The following is a 21,204-nucleotide window of genomic DNA, read 5'->3' as shown; positions in this document are numbered from 1 at the left end:
GAAGAGGTCTGCAGTGGTGATAGGAGATTCCATACTCAGAGGAACAGAGATGAAACTCTGTGGGTGTGATAGAGACATCAGGATGGCATGTTGCTTTCCAGGTGCCAGGGTCAGAGATGACTCAAATGGGGTTCAGGGCAGCTGGAAGTCTTGGTACATACTGGCACCAATGACATAGGTAGAAGAGGTGAGGAGGTCCTGTAAGGGATTTTAAGGAGCTAGGCAGAAAGCTGAAAAACAGGACCTTCAAGGTAGCATTGCTGCCTGTGCTACACACCAGTGAGGGCAAGACTAGGATGATTTGGTAGGTGAATGTGCAGCTGAGGAACTGGTGCAGGGGGTAGGAGTTCAGATTTATGGACTATTGCAATCTCTTCTGGGGAAGGTATGAATTGTACTAAAGGCACATATTGCACCTGAACCCAAGGGGAACCAAAAACCTTGCAGGCAGGTTTGCTAGAGTTGTGCGGGTTGGGGAAGGGGGTTTAAACTGATTTGGCAGGAGGATGGGAACTGGAGTGATAATGCTGATTTACAAAGAGAGGCAGTGTGTAGTGTGTGATGAGACTGCTAGCAAAGGACAGGCTGGTAAGGCAAAATTACAGTTAATGGAATCAGTTGCAATGTAAAAGGTGGGCAAAATTGAAAAGGGTGATTACAGACTGAATACAGGACTGGAGGTATTGTATTTGAAAAGGCACGGAATAAGGTAAATGAACTTGTTGCACAGTTACAGATTGGCATGCATGATGTGCGTATCACTGAATTGTGGCTGAAAAGTTATGGCTGGGAGCTTAAAACCCAAGAATACACATGTATCGAAAGGACGGAGGAAGGCAGAGGGAATGGCATGGCTCTGTTGATAAAAATCAAATCATTAGAAACAGGTGACATAAGGTTGGATGGTGTTGAATGTTTGTGGGCAGAGCTAAGGAACTGCAAGGGTAAAAAGCCCTGACGAGTTTTTATATTTATGTGCTGTAGTACTTACTTTTTATTCGCAGTTATTTTGTAAGTAACACTATTCTTTGCATTTCTGGATAGATGCTAACTGCATTTCATTTGGCTTTACATCTGTACTCGGCACAATGACAATAAAATTGAATCTAATCTAATCTAATAGACCCCCAAAAAGTAGTAAGGATGTAGCCAACAAGTTACAATACGAGATAGAAAACGCATTTCAAAAGGACAACGTTACAATAGTCATGGGGGATTTCAATATGCAGTAGATGGGGGAAACGAGGTCGGTGCTGGATCCCAAGTGGGCGAATTGCTGAATGCCTAAGAGATGGCTTCTTGGAGCAATTCACAGTTGAGCTCACTAGGGGATCAGTTATTCTGGATTAGGAGTTGCACAATGAACCAGAATTGATTAGAGAGCTTAGGTAAAGGAACTCTTGGGGAAAGTGATGATAATATGACAGAATGCACCTTGCAAATTGAGAAGGAGAAGCTGAAGTCAGATGTATTAGTATTACAGTGGAGTAAAGATAAGTATGGAGGCATGAGAGGGGAGCTGGCTAGAATTGATTTGAAAAGAACACTGGCAGGGATGATGACAGAGCAGCAATGGCTGAAATTTCCAGAAGCAATTCAGAAGGCACAGAGTATATACATCCCAAAAAGAAAGTAGTATTCTAAAGGCAAGATTGCACAACTGTGGCTAACAAGTCAAAGCCAAAGAGAGGGCAAAAATGAGTAGGAAATTAGAGGATTGGGAAGTTTTTAAAAACCATCAGAAGGCAACTAGAGAAAGTCATTAAAAGGAAAAGATGGAATACAAAGGTATGCTAGATAATAATATTAAAGAGGATACCAAAAATTTCTTCAGATTCTTCAGTATAAAAAAAGAGGCAAGAGTGGATATTGGACTACTGGAAAATGATGCTAAAGAGGTAGTAATGGGGGGCAAGGAAATAGTGGATAAACTGATTAAGTATTTTGCATCAGTTTTCACTGTGGAAGACAGTAGCAGAATGCCAGAAGTTTGAAAGTTGCCATTACCAGGGAGAAGGTTCTTGGGTATCTGAAAGATCTGATGGTAGATAAGTCACCTGCACAAGATGGAATATGCCCCAGGGTTCTGAAAGAGGTGGCTGAAGAGATTGTGGAGGCATTATTAATGATCTTTCAAAAATCACTAGATTCTGGCATAGTTTCAGAGGACCGGAAAATTGCAAATGTCATTCCCTCTTCAAGAAGGGAGAGAGGCAGAAGAAAGGAGATTATAGACCAGTTAGTCTGACCTCAGTGGTTGGGAAGATGTTAGAGTCAATTGCTAGGATGTGGTTTTGGGGTACTTGGAGTCACATGGTAAAATAGGCCATAGTCAGCATGGTTTCCTCAAGGAAAAATCTTTCCTGTCAAATCTGCTGTAATTCTTTAGAGAAATAACAAGCAGGATAGACAAAGGAGAATCAGTTGATGTTGTATATTTGGATTTTCAGAAGGCCTTTGACAAGGTGCCACACAGGAGGCTGCTTAACAAGATAAGAGACCATGATATTACAGGAAAAACACTAGCATGCATAAAGCAGTGGCTAATTGGTAGAGTGGGAGAAAGGGAGCCTTTTCTGTATGGCTGCCAGCGCTTGGTGGTGTTCCACAGGGGTCTGTGTTGGGATCGATTCTTTTTACATTATATGTCAATGACTTGGATGATGAAATTAACCATATAACAATTACATCATGGAAACAGGCCATCTCGCCCGTCTAGTCCGTGCCGAACGCTTACTCTCACCTAGTCCCACTGACCCGCACTCAGCCCATAACCCTCCATTCCTTTCCTGTCCATATACTATTTTACTTTAAATGACAATACCGAACCTGCCTCTACCACTTCTACTGGAAGCTCGTTCCACACAGCTACCACTCTCTGAGTAAAGAAATTGATGACTTTGTTGCAAAGTTTGCAGATGATACAAAGATAGGTAGAGGAGCAGGTAGTTTTGAGGAAGTAGAGAGGCTACACAAGGATACAAGACAGATTTGGAGAATGAGGCAAGAGGTGGCAGATGGACTACAGCGTCAGGAAGTGTACGGTCATGCACTTTGGGAGAAGAAATGAAAAGGCAGTATATTTTCTAAATGGAGAGAAAATACGCAAATCTGAGGCACAAAGGGACTTGGGAGCCCTTATGCAGGATTACTTAAAGGTTTATTTGCATGTTGAGTCGGTGAGGAAGGCAAATGCAATATTAACACTAATTTGTTGAGGACTAGAATATAAAAGCAACAATGTAATGTTGAGACTTTATAAAGCACTGGTGAGGCCTTACTTGATGTATTGTGGCAGTTTTGGGCCCTTTTATCTAAAAAAGGATGTGCTGACATCTGACAGGGTTCAAGGGAGGCTCATGAAAATGATTCCAGTATTGAAAGGCTTGTCATGTGAAGAATGTTTGATGACTTAGGGCCTCCATTCCCTGGAATTCAGAAGAATGAAGGATGACCTCATTGAAACCTATTGAATTCTGGAGGGCTTTTATAGAGTGGACGTGGAGAAGATTTTTCCTATGGTGGGACAGTCCAGAACCAGAGGACACAGCCTCAGAATAGAGGAGTGTCCTTTTAGAACAGAGACGAGGAGGAATTTCTTTAGCCAGAGAGTGGTGAATCTGTGGAATTTGTTGCCACAGAAGCTGTGAGGCCAAGTCATTGGGTATATTTAAGGCAGAGTGATAAATTCTTGATTAGTTAGGATGGGAAGGGATACAGGGAAAAAGCAGGAGAGTGGGGCTGAGAGGGGAAATGGATCAGGCATGGAAAAGGTTCAATGGGCCAAATGGCTTAATTCTGCTCCTGTATCTTATGATCAGAATAAGGAATTTTATTTTTTGGAGCAATTATTTCCAATAGAGCTGAATAGAGTGTCATGCAAGTATTACAACTCCACCTGGGGTTGCAGGTTGGTGGCAATTCTGTTTTGATTTTGGGTCTTTTTTTGCTGCTTTGGAGGTGCAAAACATTGTGCATGGCAATCTGCTGGCTGAAAAAGACCTTGTAAGTGGGGAGCAGCGTGCAAAATAATTTCTGCCAACTGTGCAATGAGAATGACAATGAAAGCTCATGATATGGACATGATGATCAGTTCAAGGCTAATTGTCATTCAAACATACATGAATACAGCCAAATGAAACAGTGTTTCTCCGGGGCCAAGATGCAAAACACAGTACCAATAGTCATACACAGTACAAAGCATACATAAGCCAGCAGGCACACGAGGTATCAGTAAAACACAGTTCAGTTCCCTGAATGCATGTATGTTGCAGCAGTCTGCTGTTGAACACAATACATTTGTCTTCTGCTGAGCAAATGCTGGAGGGCAGCACTGACAACATTCCCTTTCTCCTGGATGGCTGCAAACAGGCGACACTACGCTTGAAGCCCAGTCCTCGCTATGACTGAGGCCACATAGCTTCCCTGCCAGTCGCCAATAAACCAGTGAACTGGACTTGCAGCATTTTGCAATACCAATGTCCCACAGTGTCTTGCGATCACAAGAACAGTGACTAAGGCAATCACTTGTTGTTCAGACTACACACTGCCTTCACGCACTGACTCTAACGCCTCCCCAGCAATGCAGTCCGCACTACTTCTCCACCAACCAGCAACTTGTTAATGGAGTAGACTTGCAGTACTTTAAGTTCTTTATGTCCAGCAGGGTCTTGCAATTGGAAAAAAACATGTTTAGAAAAAGACAAAAACACCTCTGGTTGGCCCAGTAGAAGCCGCTGCATTCTAGTGCACCACCATCTTAACAAAATCCTTGAAGGCATGAACCATGCAGAGGTGGAGACAGGGTCAGATTCAGAGTACCAGATAGTGCTAATATACAATATGACAAACAAGAACAATCATTTGATATTGGCTGAAGGGTGCAGACACATTGAAAGGTCTGGAAAGAATATATTACCATGGATTAGAACCGGTTAACTGACAAAAAACAAAGGAATAAATGGGTAGGTTTCAGATTGGTAGACTATTTCCAGTGGGTTCTACAGTGACTGATGCTAGCTGTTCACTTCTATATCAAGAGGCATCAAGTGTTATACAGTCGACCTTCATTAATCCGACTACCCGTAATCTGGTTCCTTCGATAATCCAACACTGATTTCAAATTTCTGCGCGACTGTAATTTCAAATTTCCTGGGCCACTGTACCAATCTGCTGTGCACTGTTTTGGTTGCACTAGATCTGTTCACATGTTGGCACGTTCTTGTAAGCAGAGACAAGCGATTCCTGCTTGTTTTTCTGCATTTATTAATATCTTTTGCGTGAGGCACGGCCCCCTGGCACCCGCCCGTCTCATCCACCAGTGGCGGGGGAGCTGGCGTGCACTGGGTCGGTCCGCCTTCTTGCCCGCCTGCCAGAAGTCGCACACTGCCCTCTGGCATCACCTGGCCAGCATTCCATTCTCTTCTGTCTACGACCTCAGATCAGACGTGGCGACCTGCTGAATTTAAGCATATTACTAAGAGGAGGAAAAGAAACTAACAAGGATTCCCTTAGTAACTGTGAGTGAAGAGGAAAGAGCCCAGTGCCAAATCCCTGGCTGCCTGGTGGTTGTGTGAAATTTGGCATATAGAAGACCTCCTTTCTCCGACTTCTGCTTCTGCTCACCCAGATGTGCTGCCACCAACATTAACAGTTTTGAAGAAACTGTTGTGCCAGTTTCAGCACCAGTTCCTGATGCTTCAAGAGGAAGATGTTGATGATTCTCACAACCCCACATGTGCAGACATGTAACTTTGCCTGAAGGTATGTTAAACGTCTCACTTTAGAAGCGGAAGTGCTCAACTGTTCTGTATAAGTTAATTCCTGTACATTTACCTGTACCCTTCATTTTGATCTGTGCCTGTACAGCATATTACTTATTAAAATTTCACTTCCTACTCATTTAATATTTCTGTTTCATTATTATCTAACTTGTATTGATTTACATGATATTTTAAAGGTACGATGAGGGGGTAAGCTATTACTTAGTGTGATCCTTCTGTAATTTGGCATTTTCACTAATCCGGCACTCCTCAGGTCCCAATGGTACCAGATTAGTGAAGGTTGACCTGTATATCCAAATCTGCAGGTGATACAAAGCCAAGTGGCAGTGTAGGCTGTAAGGAGAACACAGAGAAACATAGGTAAGGTAAATCAGATGAGAGGGGATGTAGGAGATGGATTGCAGAAATGTGTTGAGGTCATCAATTTAGTTTTTAAAAAAGTGAAGTTTTTAAATATATAATGAGAGAGTGAAATGATTTTGTGTTAAGAGGAACGAATGCCATTGTTCACAAAATACTTAAAGTTAACACATAGTTAGGAAAGCATAAGAAATGCTGGCATTAATTGCAAGAGGATTTGAGAGTGAGGACATCTTGCTCCAATTATAAAGGACCATTGGTGAGATGGCATCTGGAACAGAGTGTGTAAATTTGGTCTCCCTGTCTCAAATAGTATAGCAAATATTGATATCCAAGATGATGGGTTTGTCATATGAGGAATGATTAAGTAGTCTGAGCCTTTACTCTCCGGCTACAGTTTCTAGAATCAAGAGATACAATCTCAAAATACAGAGATAGAATTCCTTCATCCAGAGGGTAATAAAACTTTGGAATACTTTATCCATGAGGGCTGTGAAGACGAGGTTATTGAGTAAACTTAAAAATTAAGTATTAATTGAAGTTACAGGGGAGTCGAGTGATATTCAGGAATCTGGTACTGAGACAAAAGATCCAACAGTGATCTAACTCAATGACAAAACAAGTACGAGGAGACAAATGGCCTACTATTGCTTCTATTTCCAAAGTTCTTATCTCAGTGAATCTCTTTCCTTACTCTTCAGAGAAACAATTTAACACCATTTTGTTTTCAATTAGATTGTAAAAGTTGATCTGATTGTCTTCTTAATTAGAACTGTGTAGCTTACTTGGTCAGCCATGATTTTTTTTAATCACATCTACAGAGTGATCAAAAACTGCAGAGTAGCAAGCTGAATATTATATGGTAAATGCAGAAGCTAGTAAAAAATAAAAGTTGACTATTAAAAATTACTAATGAGCCTACTGTATTTTTAAAAATTTAGTGAACTAGAAGAGGTATACACAGATAATAATTTACACAGAAATTACTGTAAAGACTTTCAATTTAAACTTTCTTTAAAAAAAGAGCTTCCAATTTAAATACATGAACAGTTAGTTACCGTAGATGTTTTCCCAAGTGAATTCCAAGCCTCCCATTTTGCCTTGTTGACGAAGTCCAACATACTTGGCTTTGGTGAATTGCAGGGACCTTGTGTTGCCTAGTCAAACAATTAATTTTTATTTAGATTTTCAACAGTTTAAAAAAAATAACAAATATTGTTTAAGTCAAGTTTCTTCACTCAGTAACCATAGTTTAAATATATTTGGCAATAGGTGTGGGATCAAGATTACGGTCTGAAATAAAATGTCTGAAAAGATGGTAATGAAAGAAAACAAGGTATACATGAAAACTTGCAAGATTTTATAGAATACTTTTTATGGTATCAAATCATCTCCTTGAGCTTTATTGTCAATGAGGGACAGTGGCATGTAAAAGTTTGGGCACCCCTGGTCAAAATGTCTGTTACTGTGAATAGCTAAGCGAATAAAAGATGACCTGATTTCCAAAAGGCATAAAGTTAAAGATGACACATCTCTTTAATATTTTAAGCAGGATTTCTTTTTTATTTCCATCTTTTACAATTTCAAAATAACAAAAAAGGAAAAGGGCCCGAAGCAAAAGTTTGGGCACCCTGCATGGTCAGTACTTAGTAATACCCCCTTTGGCAAGTATCACAGCTTGTAAATGCTTTCTGCAGCCAGCGAAGAGTCTTTCAATTCTTGTTTGGGGGATTTTCACCCATTCATCCTTGCAAGAGGCTTCTAGTTCTGACAGATTCTTGGGCCGACACATGCACTGCTCTTTTGAGGTCTAACCACAGATTTTCGATGATATTTAGCTCAGGGGACTGTGGGGGCCATGGCAAAACCTTCAGCTTGCGCCTCTTGAGGTAGTCCATTGTGGATTTTAAGGTGTGTTTAGGATCATTATCCTGTTGTAAAAGCCATCTTCTTTTCATCTTCAGCTTTTTCACAGATGGTGTAATGTTTGCTTCCAGAATTTGCTGGTATTTAATTGAATTCATTCTTCCCTTTACCAGTGAAATGTTCCCCGTGCCACTGGCTGCAAATCAAGCCCAAAGCATAATCGATCCACACCCCCGTGCTTAACAGTTGGAGAGATGTTCTTTTCATGAAATTCTGCACCCTTTTTTCTCCAAACATACCTTTGTTCATTGTGCCCAAAAAGTTCTATTTTGACTCCATCAGTTCGCAGGACTTGTTTCCAAAATGCATTAGACTTGTTTAGATGTTCCTTTGCAAATTTCTGATGCTGAATTTTGTGGTGAGGACGCAGGAAAGGTTTTCTTCTGATGACTCTTCCATGAAGGTCATATTCGTGCAAATATCACTGCACAGGAGAACAGTGCACCACCACTCCAGGGTTCTGCTAAATCTTTCTGAAGTTCTTTTGCAGTCAAACAGGGGTTTTAATTTGCCTTTCTAGCAATCCTACAAGCAGTTCTCTCGGAAAGTTTTCTTGGTCTTCCAGATCTCAACTTGACCTCCATCATTCCTGTTAACCGCCATTTCTTAATTACATTACAAACTGAGGAAGTGGCTACCTGAAAATGCTTTGCTATCTTCTTTTAGCCTTCTCCTGCTTTGTGGGCACCATTTATTTTAATTTTCAGAGTGCTGGGTAGCTGCTTAGAGGAGCCCATGGCTGCTGATTGTTGGGACAAGGGTCGAGGAGTCAGGGTATTTATAAAGCTTTGAAATGTGCATCACCTGGCCTTTCCTAATGATGACTGTGAACAAGCCATAGCCCTAACAAGCTAATTAAGTTATCTGAGAGCTCAAATCTCTTGGGTGCCCAAACTTTTGCATGGTGCTCCTTTCCCTTTTTTCCCTCACTCTAAAATTGTACAAAACAAAAATAATGCACTAAACTTGCTTAAAATGTTGAAAAGAATGTTTCATCTTTAACTTTATGAATTTTGGAGATCAAGTTCATCTTCTACTCACTTAACTATTCATAGTAACAGAAATTTTGACCGGGGTGCCCAAACTTTTACATGCCACTGTACTTTTGAAATTACAATCACTATTGTAATGTTAGAAACTCAATAGTCTGTTTGTCTACAACGATACTGATCAGATTTTTTAGCAACGATGATAATTGAACAATTAAAAAATATATACTAGAATGTTGGGGAGAACCTCACTGTTCATCTTTGAAACAGTACCAAGAAATCTTTTGCATTCACCTGGAAAGGAGGGGAGACCCTACAATTTCTTGCCAAAGTCAATTCCTAAGATAATGCAGATGATTCTTGGCACTATCTCATATGCGAGTTTAGATTTTTGGCTCTGGCTCCAGAGATAACAGTGAGTCTAAATGTTGATTTAAGTAACTTCCTGGAAACGAAACTCGATATGAACTTGAAAACTCTGAACTGGGTGAAAAGAGGGGAACTTTACTTTGGCTGTGTTTCCCCCCCCCCCCCCCCCAACCCACCAAACAGCCAGTTGTGTCAGAGTGAGCTGAATAAACCCCTCCTGACTTTACGATTCTTTGAACTGGATATACAGTCGGCCCTCCTTATCCGCGGGGGATTGGTTCCGAGACCCCCCCGCGGATTTTATTTAACATGCTCAGAGCGGTGGGCATTAGGACCTGGCATAGCTCTGAATCCGCGGTGTCTCTGTTCACAAAAATAATCACAATCGCGATTGAAAATAAGGTGGAAGTAATAAAGCGATCGGAAAGAGGTGAAACACCATCGGTCATTGGAAAAGCGTTAGGCTGCAGTCGGTCAACGATCAGAACAATTTTAATGGAGCAAGTAAAAGGCCCTGCCCCGATGAAAGCTATGGTTATTACTAAGCAACACAGTGGTTTCATTATTGAAATATGTATGTTTCTTAAGTGTTTTATATGCATAGAAAGGTAAAACATGTACTATATACTAAGAAAAACATTTGACTAACTGACGCTAAATAATACCGGATGTACCTGTTGCGACTTCAAATCCGACTTAAAGACGGACTCAAGAAAGGAACTCATTCATAACCCGGGGACTGCCCAATTGTGTCGGCCCAATTGACTGCCTGTACTTTTAAGTCATTTCTAGATTACTTATAATACCCAATACAATGTAAATGCTATGTAAATAGTTGTTACACTGTATTGTTAAGGGAATAATGACAAGAAAAAATAGTCTGTACATGCTCAAACAACGAGTGCTGGAGAGAGAACTTCTGGGTTTTCCCGATCCGCGGTTGGTTGAATCTGCGCATGTGGAGTCCATGGATAAGGAGGGCCGACTGTACCACATTTTAACAGTGGGGTGGCAAGGGAGAGAAATGTTTGAACAAAAGAAAATAGTGATATATTTACTGTATGACATTTTCTTGTGATGTCACTTAATCTTTTCTCAAAATGAAATAAACTTAGATAAGCCTAAAGGATGGCAGCTCTTGCTGAGTCAGAGGATTCTGAATATAAAACAAAAATGTAATATGCTGGGGATCTTCTCCGTGGATTGTCACCTTGTTGTGGTGGAGAAGCTTGTGTGGTCCTGAGATCCCGAGAGCGTTGTTGTCTGGAGCTATGCTCCTGGTAGAATCAAAAGGTTGAGGGTGAGGTCCCTGACAAAGAACAATCCAACCAAGACCTCAATGGTGGAACAGGCGGACAAAGTTACTTCAAACTCAACAGCTGTGAAGGCAGATGAAGGCTGCAACAAATCCATCAGCTCTAATCGTTGTGGTTTCCAAGCCACTGGAATCGGTTGATTTGTGAAGTATCCTGTGCTTCTTGGAGTGCAACATCAAGTATACATTAAACAAATACATGCATAGGCGTCTTCGCTGTGACAGATCAACAGAACGAAGACCATCATCCTCGACCTCGAAGGATAGCAATGACGAATGCTGGGGCGACACAAGGCACTGGTGAGGCCTCATCTCAAGCATTGTGAGCAGTTTTGGGGGCTTATCCAAGTATAACCCTCTTACTATTGATCCTATACAAACTCTAACAGCCACATGACTCAGTGGTGAGAAGACCATCTTTCATAAACAATATACATCAAGGATCGGTATGATTTGGGGTTCAACCAAACAGAAACATTGGGACGTACTGATTAAAAGAAACTTGATTTGAGCAAATGGTGTGTAAATACTGCCCATACACAGTTATCAGTAACTCAGAAATAACAGATTGTACACCAGCATAAAATTATAAAGAAAGCATATTTACCAATTTTCAACTTTTTCGAACAGTTTACAGAGAAAAAATATAGATAAAGGGGCCCATTACAGTTAAACCAGTCTCAATGTACACATACACGCTGGAGGTCATTTCTGGAGTAGTCAGGGGGTGTATCATTTTATTCACGAACTGGACCAATGGTCTGTGTCAAAGCACTTGCCACAATCCAAATTTCCCTTGAAGACCATCTTGAATGAACTGGCTCTCTCAGTAGAATGGCCCTTCTTTCCTCCTCAGAGCAATTCATCCACACAAAGCACTTTTGCAACAGGGACTCTCCTTCCAACAGCATTCTGAGGCATCTTCCTTGTGTCCCACTCCACAGCTCCTGCCTGAAGACCCCAAACCAGACTACTCTCCTTCAGAAATCTGATCCTGCCCAGTTCTCCCAAATCTTCCACTGGACAGAAAGTAACAACTGACTGATACAACATTCCCCAAGCTGGACAACATGGTTCTTTAGCCGAAGCGAAAACACTCTTACCAACAAGACACCATAAGACATAGGAGCAGAATTAGGCCTTCTAGCCTATTGAGTCTGCTCCGCCATTCAATCACAGCTGATCCTTTTTTACCCCCTCCTCAGTCCCACTCCCTAGTCCTTTTGACGCCCTAGCCAACCAAAAATCTATCAATCTCCACCTTAAATATGCCCAGTGACCTGGCCTCCACAGCTGCCTGTGTTAACAAATTCATCACTCTCTGGGATAGATAGCATCCATTTAAAACAGAGGTGCAGTGAAATTTACTTAGCCAAAGGTGTGCCCCTCTTGTCCTGGACTTCCCCCACCATGGGAGTCTTCATCTCCAGATCTACCCTGTCTAGGCCTTTTAACATTCAAAAGATTTCAATGAGATCCCCCCCTTCATCCTTCTAAATTCCAGCGAATACAGGCCCAAAGCCAAACATTCCTCATATGACAACCTTTTCATTCCCAGAATCATCCTTGTGAACCTCCACTGAACCCAGTCCAATGCCAACACATTTTCTTAGATGAGGAGCCCCAAACTGTTCACAATACTCAAGATGAGGCCTCACCAGTGCCTTATAAAGCCTCAGCAACACGTTCCTTCTCTTATAATTCTAGATCTCTTAAAATGAATGCTAACGTTGCATTTGCCTTCCTCACCGACTCAGTCTGCAATTTAACCTTTAGGATGTTCTGCACAAGGACTCCTAAGTCCCTTTGCATCTCAGATATTCTCCCCAATTAGAAAATGGTCTGCACATATATTTCTTCGACTGAAGTGCATGGCCATGCATTTTCCAACATTGTATTGCCACTCTCTTGCCCATTCTCCTTGTCTAAGTCATTCTGCAGCCTTTGTTTCCTCAACACTGACTCCACCAAGCTTTGTATCATCTGCAAACCTGGCAACAAAGTCATCTATCTATTTCATCATCTAAATCATTTACATACAGCATAAAAAGAAGTGGTCCCAACACAAATCCCTGCGGAACACCACTAGTCACTGGCAGCCAACCAGAAAAGGATCCTTTGATTCTCACTCGCTGCCTCCTACCAATCAGCCAATGCTCTAACCATGCCAGTAACTTTCCTGTAATGCCATGGGCTCTTAACTTGGAAAGCAGCCTCATGTGTGGCACCTTGTCAAAGACCTTCTGAAAATCCAAATATATAACATCCATTGCATCCTCCTTATCTATCCTACTTGTAATCTCCTCAAAGAATTCCAACAGGTTCATCAGGCAGGATTTTTCCTGAAGGAAACCATGCTGACTTTGCACTATCTTGTCCTGTGTCACCGAGTACTCCATAACCCCATCCTTAACAATTGACTCCAATATCTTCCCAACCACTGAAGTCAGGCCAACTGGACTATAATCTCCTTTCCACTACCTCCCTCCTTTCTTAGAGTAGAGTGACATTTGCAATTTTGCAGTCCTCTGGAACGATGCCAGAGTCCAATGATTCTTGAAAGATCATTACTAATACCTCCACAATCTCTACCAGCTCTTCAGCTGGTCTGGGTGACTTAAGTACTTTCAGGTCTTTCAGTTTTTTGAGCATCTTCTCCCTTGTAATAGTAACTGCACTCACTTCTCTTCCCTCACACCCATCAACACCAGGCACACTGCTAGTGTCTTCCACAGTGCAGACTGATGCAAAGTACTGTCACCTCCTTGTCCCCCGTTATTATTTCTCCGGCCTCATTTTCTAGCAGTCCTACATCCTCTCTCATCACTCTTATTATATATATATATATATATATATATATATATATATATATATACACACACACTTAAGAAAGCTTTTTCTATCCACATTGATATTGTTAGCTAGCTTAGTTTCATATTTCATCTTTTTTCTCCTAATGATTCTTTTAGTTGCTTCCTGCAGGTTTTTAAACACTTCATAATCCTCTATTTTCCCCATTAATGTCACTGCTTTTACAGAAAACTGCTTAAAAAAACCCCTCACAGAATAGCAGTAGATATCTCAACCAGGGCAACACATAAGAAAGGATGTGCTCACATTGAAGATGGTTCAAAGGAGGTTCACAAAAATGGTATCAGGAATGAAAGGCTTATCAGATGAGGAGTGTTTGATGGCTCTGGGTCTGTATTTGCTGGAATTTAGAACTATTGTATGTTGAAAGGCCTAGATAGAGTGGATCCAGAGAGGACATTTCCTACAGTGGGGTAAGTCTAAGATTAGAGGGCACAACTCCATAATAGAGAGACCTCCATTTGGATCGGAGATGAAGAGAAATTTCTTCAGCAAGAGGGTGGTGAATCTGTGGAATTTGTTGTCACAAATGGCTGTGGAAGGCAGGTCATTGGGTGTATTTAAGACAGAAGTGGATGGATTGTAGATAAGTCAGAGTATGAAAGTTTATGGAGAGAAAGCAGGAGAATTGGTTTGAGAGGGCAATGAATCAGCCATGACAACATGAAGGAACAGATCTGATGGACTGAATGGCCTAATTCTGCTCCCATATCTTATGAATTCAAAAAGCAAATAAAGCTATTTACATCTGTTACCTTCTGTAAGAACCTACAGTAATGCTCAGTAAGTGGAAGATACTTCTAATTATAAAAACGATTGCCTGAAAATGCAACATCAACATTATTCCTAATATCTTCTATTACAAATAGAAACCAGTCAGTATTGTAAAGTAGGATAAAATACATATAATTTTCCATCAGAAATATCCCACAAACAGCCATGAAATAAAGAGTAAAAAATCAATTTATTTTGTGAACTATCAGTCAATGGATACATCAGATGTTTATTTTATAGTGCAAGTAAAAATAGCAGAAGATCGTCCTTCAAGTACTATTAGTGATAAATTCAAGGTAAGAAAAAAAGTCTTCCCTTTATGTAAGTGGACCTTGCTACTGTCCCAGAAAGTAATAGAAGTGAATGATAAATATATTTAAATGATGGCTCAACAAACATTTAAGAGAGAAGTAAGCATGTTATACTGAGATATTTAGTCAAGGTGGAAGGCGGCTCAAATAGAAGTTGATGCTTTTGCTATAATGAGGGAGGGAAACATATGTTACCATCAGGTAGGAGGTACAGAAGCTTGAAAGCACACACTCAGTGATTCAGGAACAGCTTCTTCCCCTTTGTCATCCGATTCCTAAATGGTCATTGAACCCATGAAAACTACCTTACTTTTTCCAATGTATGTTATTTCTGTTTTTGCACATTTTTTAATCTATTCAACATACATATACTGCAATTGATTTACGTAATTATTTATTTTTACTTCTTTTCTTCCTTATTATGTATTGCATTGAATTGCTGCTAACAAATTTCATGACACATGCCAGAGATAATTAACCTGATTCTGATTCTGATGTGTGGTGACATTCCTTTAAACACAGATCCATGAAAATTAGCAGCACCAACAATCTTTTTGATACAGAGAATGCAAAGGAATCTGTGAAATAAAGAAAATTAATTAAAATGAAAATTAAAAACTCTGGAACACATGGACTCTTCTTCTATCTTGCAACAATGACTATTTTATGAATGACTTACAAATTTCCTCTTATATTACTTTTTATTACCTGCACTCTTTCTGGGAGGAGACTGATGAACTTCCAAGTTTTCTTACTATTCACATTAATAGGCATCCCCTTCCAAAGGGATTACCGGGGTACTTGTATTTCCCATTACACAAATTTTCAACCAACACAGTTCTTTAGGAACATAGTCCCTTTGTTTATCTATAGAGGCCTATATTTCCAAGTTTGCTGATGGCATGAAACTAAGTGGAATATGAACAGGGATGAGTGTACGAAGTGAAGGATACAGAAAAGCTAAGTGAGCAAGTAACAATATGGCAGATGAAGTACAATGTGGAAAATAGAGGCAATTGACTTTGCGAGATAAACAGAAATTCTGTAAGTTTCTGTTTAACGACGATACATTGGGGAATGGCAGCTGGACGTCGTGCTCAAGTTGTTTTAAGCTTATATGTGAGTGCAACAGGTAATCATGAAGACAAATAGTATGTTGGTCTTCTCTGCAAAAAGATTTCAATACAAAATAATTTTTTTCTTACAAAAACTGCATAGGACTTCAGCAATTTTTAAATTTTGGAAGTGGCTCGCCACACTAACTATCACGCAGAGTTAAAGTGAGGTCTTGATCCAGCAATAGTAGGGACCAAGATAACCGAAGACCAGACTCTACTGCAGGGATTTAAGCACTTGCACATTGGTAGGCAGGTACATAAGCATCTCTCAACATAAGCACAGTCTTGTTAACTTTCATCCTGTCCTTACCTTTGCATGACCTCTCTGACTTTTTTCTCTCTTTTCTGATAGGGTTAATGAGAAGGAATTTGTGAAATTAAAAAACTATTTAAAATGGAAACTTGTGCAAGGGTATGCTTCCATCTTGAATCAACGTCTAATGGATAAACGACTTGTAAGTTTCAGCTTGTCCAAGAAGCCTGGCTAATTTTTGATTGACTGCATTCTTACTGGGAAGAGATTGATGAGCTTCTGCCTTTTCTTACCATCCATGGAGATCCCCTGCCTAAGAGGTTACTGTACTTCTCACTATACAAGTTTTCACCTAATGCAGGGTCCTTTATTAATTGATTGCATATCCATTGCATATTTGCTGATGACATGAAAATAAGTGGAATGTGAATAGCGATGAGGTCAAAGAGATAGCCACAAACATCCATTACCATCCATAGAATACCACAGCTATGACTTCCTCCTATAGGACTCCATTCTATTTTCCCAGTTAGGTCTCCATTAAATTTACTCCAATGATGAGAACTTTCTACACAGGTGTCTCAGAAATATGTGTTCTTCCTTGCCCACATTTCATCTATATCCTGCATCTCACCTCTCGCCCTCACTCCTGGGCAGACCAAGTACAGAGTTTTCCTAGTCCTCACCTTTCACTCCATCAACTTTTTATTTTCACCAGTCCAATAAGATCCTACACCTGACACACATTTCGCTCCTCTTCCTTTACACCATTCCGGAGAAATTGCTCCCTTACAACTGTCCCATTGAACTGTCCTTTCACAACTTCCCATCCCAACAGCAGGTACCCAAACAGTCCTTCCAGGTTAAGCAGTGATTCAGCTGCCCTTTTGCTTATCTAGTGTCCTGTATTCAACTGTGAGATTTCTAAAATGATGAAACCAAATGCAGGCTGAACACAGATCTCTTTGTGGAGTACCCATGTTCAGCACCTCTCTCGTCAGCAACCTTGAGCATTCAGTAGATTTCCGCTGCAGAAAGAAATAGAACATAAGAAATAGGAGCAGGAGTAGGCCATCTGGCCCATTGAGCCAGCCCTGCCATTCAATAAGATCATGGCTGATCTGTCTGTAAACTCATCTCCATCTACCTGCCTTTTCCCCATAACCCTTATATTTAGTGAAGAAGCCTCAACTGCTTCCCTGGGTTGAGAATTCCACAGATTCACCAGTCTCTGGGAAAAACAGTTTCTCCTCATCTCCGTTCTAAATCTTCTCCCCTGAATCTTGAGGCAATGTCCCCTAGTTCTAGCCTCACCTACCAATGGAGAAACCTTTCCTACTTCTATCTTATCTATATCCCTTTCAAAATTTTGTATGTTTCTATAAGATCCCCTCTTATTCTTCTGAATTCCAGAGACTCAATCTCTCTTCATAAGTTAACCCCTTCATCTCTGGAATCAACCTGGTGAACCTCCTCTGCACTGCCTCCAAAGCCAGTATATCCTTCCTTAAGTATGGAGACCAGAACTGTATGCAGTACTCCAGGTGCGGTCTCACCAGTACCCTGTATAGTTGCAGCATTACCTCCCTGCTCTTGAATTCAAACCCTCTAGCAATGAAGGCCAACATTCCATTTGCCTTCTTAATAACCTGTTGTACATACAAGCCAACCTTTTGCGATTCATGAACAAGCACTCCCAAGTCCCTCTGCACAACAGCATGCTGCAATCTTTCACCATTTAAATAATAATCTGCTCTTCTATTATTCCTTCCAAAGTGGATGATCTCGCAGTTATCAACATTGTATTCCATCTTCTAGACCTTGGCCTACTCATTTAACCTATCTATATCCCTCTGCAGACTCTCCACACCCTCTGTATAATTTGCTTTTCCGCTCAGTTTAGTGCCATCAGCAAATTTTGCTACACTATATTCAGTCCCCACTTCCAAATCATCAATGTAAATGGTAAACAGCTGTGGGCCCAGCACCAACCCCTGTGGCACCCCACTCATCACTGACTGACAACCGGAGAAATACTCATTTATACTAACTCTCTGCCTTCCACTGGTTAACCAATCCACTATCCATGCCAATACACTTCCACCAACTCCATGCATCCGTCTCTTATTTATAAGTCTCTTGTGCGGCACCTTATCGAACGCCTTCTGGAAATCCAAGTATATGACATCCACCCGTTTCCCTCTATCCACTGCACTCATTACGTCCTCAAAGAACTCTAGTAAGTTTGTCAAACAGAACCTGCCCTTTCTGAATCCATGCTGCATCTGTCTAATGGAACCACTCCTTTCTATATGTTTTGCTATTTCTTCCTTAATGACAGCTTCAAGCATTTACCAGACTACAGATGTTAAGCTAACTGGCCTATAGTTGCCTGTCTTTTGCCTACATTCTTTAAAAAAAAATGGTGTGACATTTGCTGTCATCCAATCAGCCGGGACCTGCCCAGAGTCTACAGAGTTTTGATAAGTGATTACCAACATGTCTACTATAACCTCCGCTAATTCCCTCAGCACCCTGGGATGCATCCCATCAGGACCAGGGACTTATCTACTTTCAGGCCCTCTAGTTTGCTCATCTCTATCTCTTTGGTGACAGTAATTTTATCAAGGTCCTCACCTCCCATTTTGTCTATAACATCATTCTTTGGGATATTAGACGTATCCTCCACCAAGAAGATAAGCCATTTCCTTATCACTCAATATTAATTTCCCCTTCTCATCTTCCAAGGGACCTACATTGATTTTAACCACCCTCTTCTGCTTTATATATTTATAAAACTTTTGCTATGTTTTTATATTTTGTGCTAATTTACTTTCATACTCTATCTTCCCTTTCTTTATTTCTCGTTAGTTTTTCTTTGTTGCTTTTTAAAGTTTTCCCAATCCTCCAGTCTCCCACTACTCGTTGTGACTTTGTACACAAGCTTTTAATTTGACACTATCTTTTATTTCCTTAGTTATCCAAGGCTGGCTCTCCCCACACTTACTGTCCTTACTTTTGACTGGAATATACTTTTGTTCAGCACTGTGAAAAATCTCTTTGAAAGTATTCCACTGTTCCTCAACTGTCCTACCAAATAGCCTGTTCTGCCAATCCACATTAGCCAATTCCTCCCTCATCTTGTTGTAGTCTCCCTTGTTTAAGCATAATACACTCGTTTTAGATCTAGCTATTTCATCTTCTATCTGTATGCAAAATTCAATCATACTACGATCACTCTTTCCAAGAGGATCCCTGACTACAAGATCGTTAATCTTACCCATCTCATTGCACAGGACTAGATCCAAGATAGCATTTTCCCTTGTAGGTTCACTAGCACGCTGCTCAGGAAAGCCATCACGGATGAATTCTATGAAGTCCTTCTCAAGACTTTCTTGACCAACCTGATACACCCAATCTATGTGGAAGTTAAAATCCTCCATGACTACTGCCGTTCCATTCTTACAAGCCTCAGTTATTTCTTGGTTAATTGCCTCTGCCACTACAATATTTTTGTTAGGTGGCCTATAGACAACACCCACCAGTGATTTTTTCCCTTTACTATTTCTAATCTCTACCCAGATGGACTCAACATTCTGCTCTGTAGATCTTATATCATCTCTCACAATCGCCCTGATCTCATCCCTAATCAAGAGCGCCACCCCACCTCCTCTGCTTCTCCTTCCATATTACCTGATACCCTTGGATATTTAATTCCCAGTCATCTCCACCTTGCAACCAGGTTTCTGTAATGGCCACTAAATCATATGCCTTGGTACTGATCTGTGACACAAGTTCACTAACCTTGTTTCTAATACTACGGGCATTTAGATAAAGTGCCCTTATACTCATTGTCCTTTTAGAATCTAGTGACCTGTGTAATTTTTGCTTGTTACTTTTATGCACTCTACTCTTACTTTTTTCTTCACTAACTCGAGCTTTGGTCTCTGCATCACTTCCCTTTTCCTTTCTGTGTGGGTTCCCATCCTCCTGCCATACTAGTTTAAAACCTCTCCAACGGCACTAGGAAACAATCTCCCTAGGACATTGATCCCAGCCCTGCCCACATGTAGACCGTCCAGTTGGTACCGGTCTCACCTCCCCCAGAAGCGGTTCCATTGCCCCAAGAATCTGAAACCCTCTCTCCTGCACCACTGCTCAAGCCACATATTCATTCTAGTGATCCTGCTATTCCAGCTCTGGCTAGCACGTGGCACCAGTAATAATCCTGAGATATAACCTTTGAGGTCTTACTTTTTATCTCCTAGCTCCCTAAATTCAGAAGGTGCTTGAAACACCCAGTAGGCCAGGGAAAAATTGGAAATCTTACTGTTTTTCTTTCTATAGGTGCTGCCTGACCTGCTGATTGTTTCCAGCCTCTGCTTTTTTTATATTCACGATGAGAATAGATGACTAATGCAGAGGCCGATGGGCATGACCAGCTCATAGTCGTGATCCTACAGTATACTGGCAACTCAAACACCCAATCATATGTATGGTTTATGTGCCCCGTTTAGCACCTTGCATCTCATTACACTCGCAGTGCTAATTTTTGTTTGACCTTGCCTGTTTATTCCAGCTAATTCCTATTGCATACCCTGGCCCCTCCAAACCAGACACCCAGCACCTTCAGGTAGCATTTGCAATACAACATAGCCCAACTCTTCTTGCTCAAGGCCAGATCAAACTGGTTGTAAATGCATAACAACCTTTGATCTGAGCAGAGGACGAGTATATCTAACACACTGATCTGAATACCTCTATACACTGTCACGCCTGTCTCCTTTCTAATAGATTCTGTGCAACACACAGACAAGACAGGGACTTGACTCCAGACGTTATGGTGAAGTTGCATCCTACCTGTACCACTAATACCTGCATGGGTGATGGTAGCCATCAGAGATTTTTCCGTCAAATACACACTGGTTTGGTCTGGGTGGATCACCCATTTTAAAACTGATATGATCCTACAGGAAATTACCTTTGACAGGATCTGTACATAGAACAGACAGGTGGGCATCACAGCTATTTTGAGAGCAGTGTGAGGGAATGAAACTCTGAATGTTCAGTATGCATCTGACAAGAAGGACCCTTCCCAATGCCAACCAAGCAGTGTATGCAAAGTTTGTACTGCT

General features: G+C 40.9%; 1 protein-coding gene across 2 annotated transcripts in view; it reads right to left on the bottom strand.

Moving 5' to 3' along the window:
- Positions 1 to 21,204, bottom strand: part of eci2 (enoyl-CoA delta isomerase 2) — a 137,969-nt gene that overhangs the window by 44,524 nt on the left and 72,241 nt on the right. Inside the window, exon 3 of one of the 2 annotated variants that reach the window (XM_073073037.1) lies at positions 7,202 to 7,300. The exons of the other annotated variant lie outside the window; for it this stretch is intronic. Within the exon in view, the coding sequence (XP_072929138.1) occupies positions 7,202 to 7,300 (99 nt within the window). The remainder of the gene's footprint in view (positions 1 to 7,201; positions 7,301 to 21,204) is intronic. 2 annotated transcript variants of the gene reach the window in all.

This window comes from Hemitrygon akajei, chromosome 20 (assembly GCF_048418815.1).
Source record: "Hemitrygon akajei chromosome 20, sHemAka1.3, whole genome shotgun sequence".
NCBI lineage: Eukaryota > Metazoa > Chordata > Chondrichthyes > Myliobatiformes > Dasyatidae > Hemitrygon > Hemitrygon akajei.
This window is presented reverse-complemented; position numbering and strand designations above follow the sequence as displayed.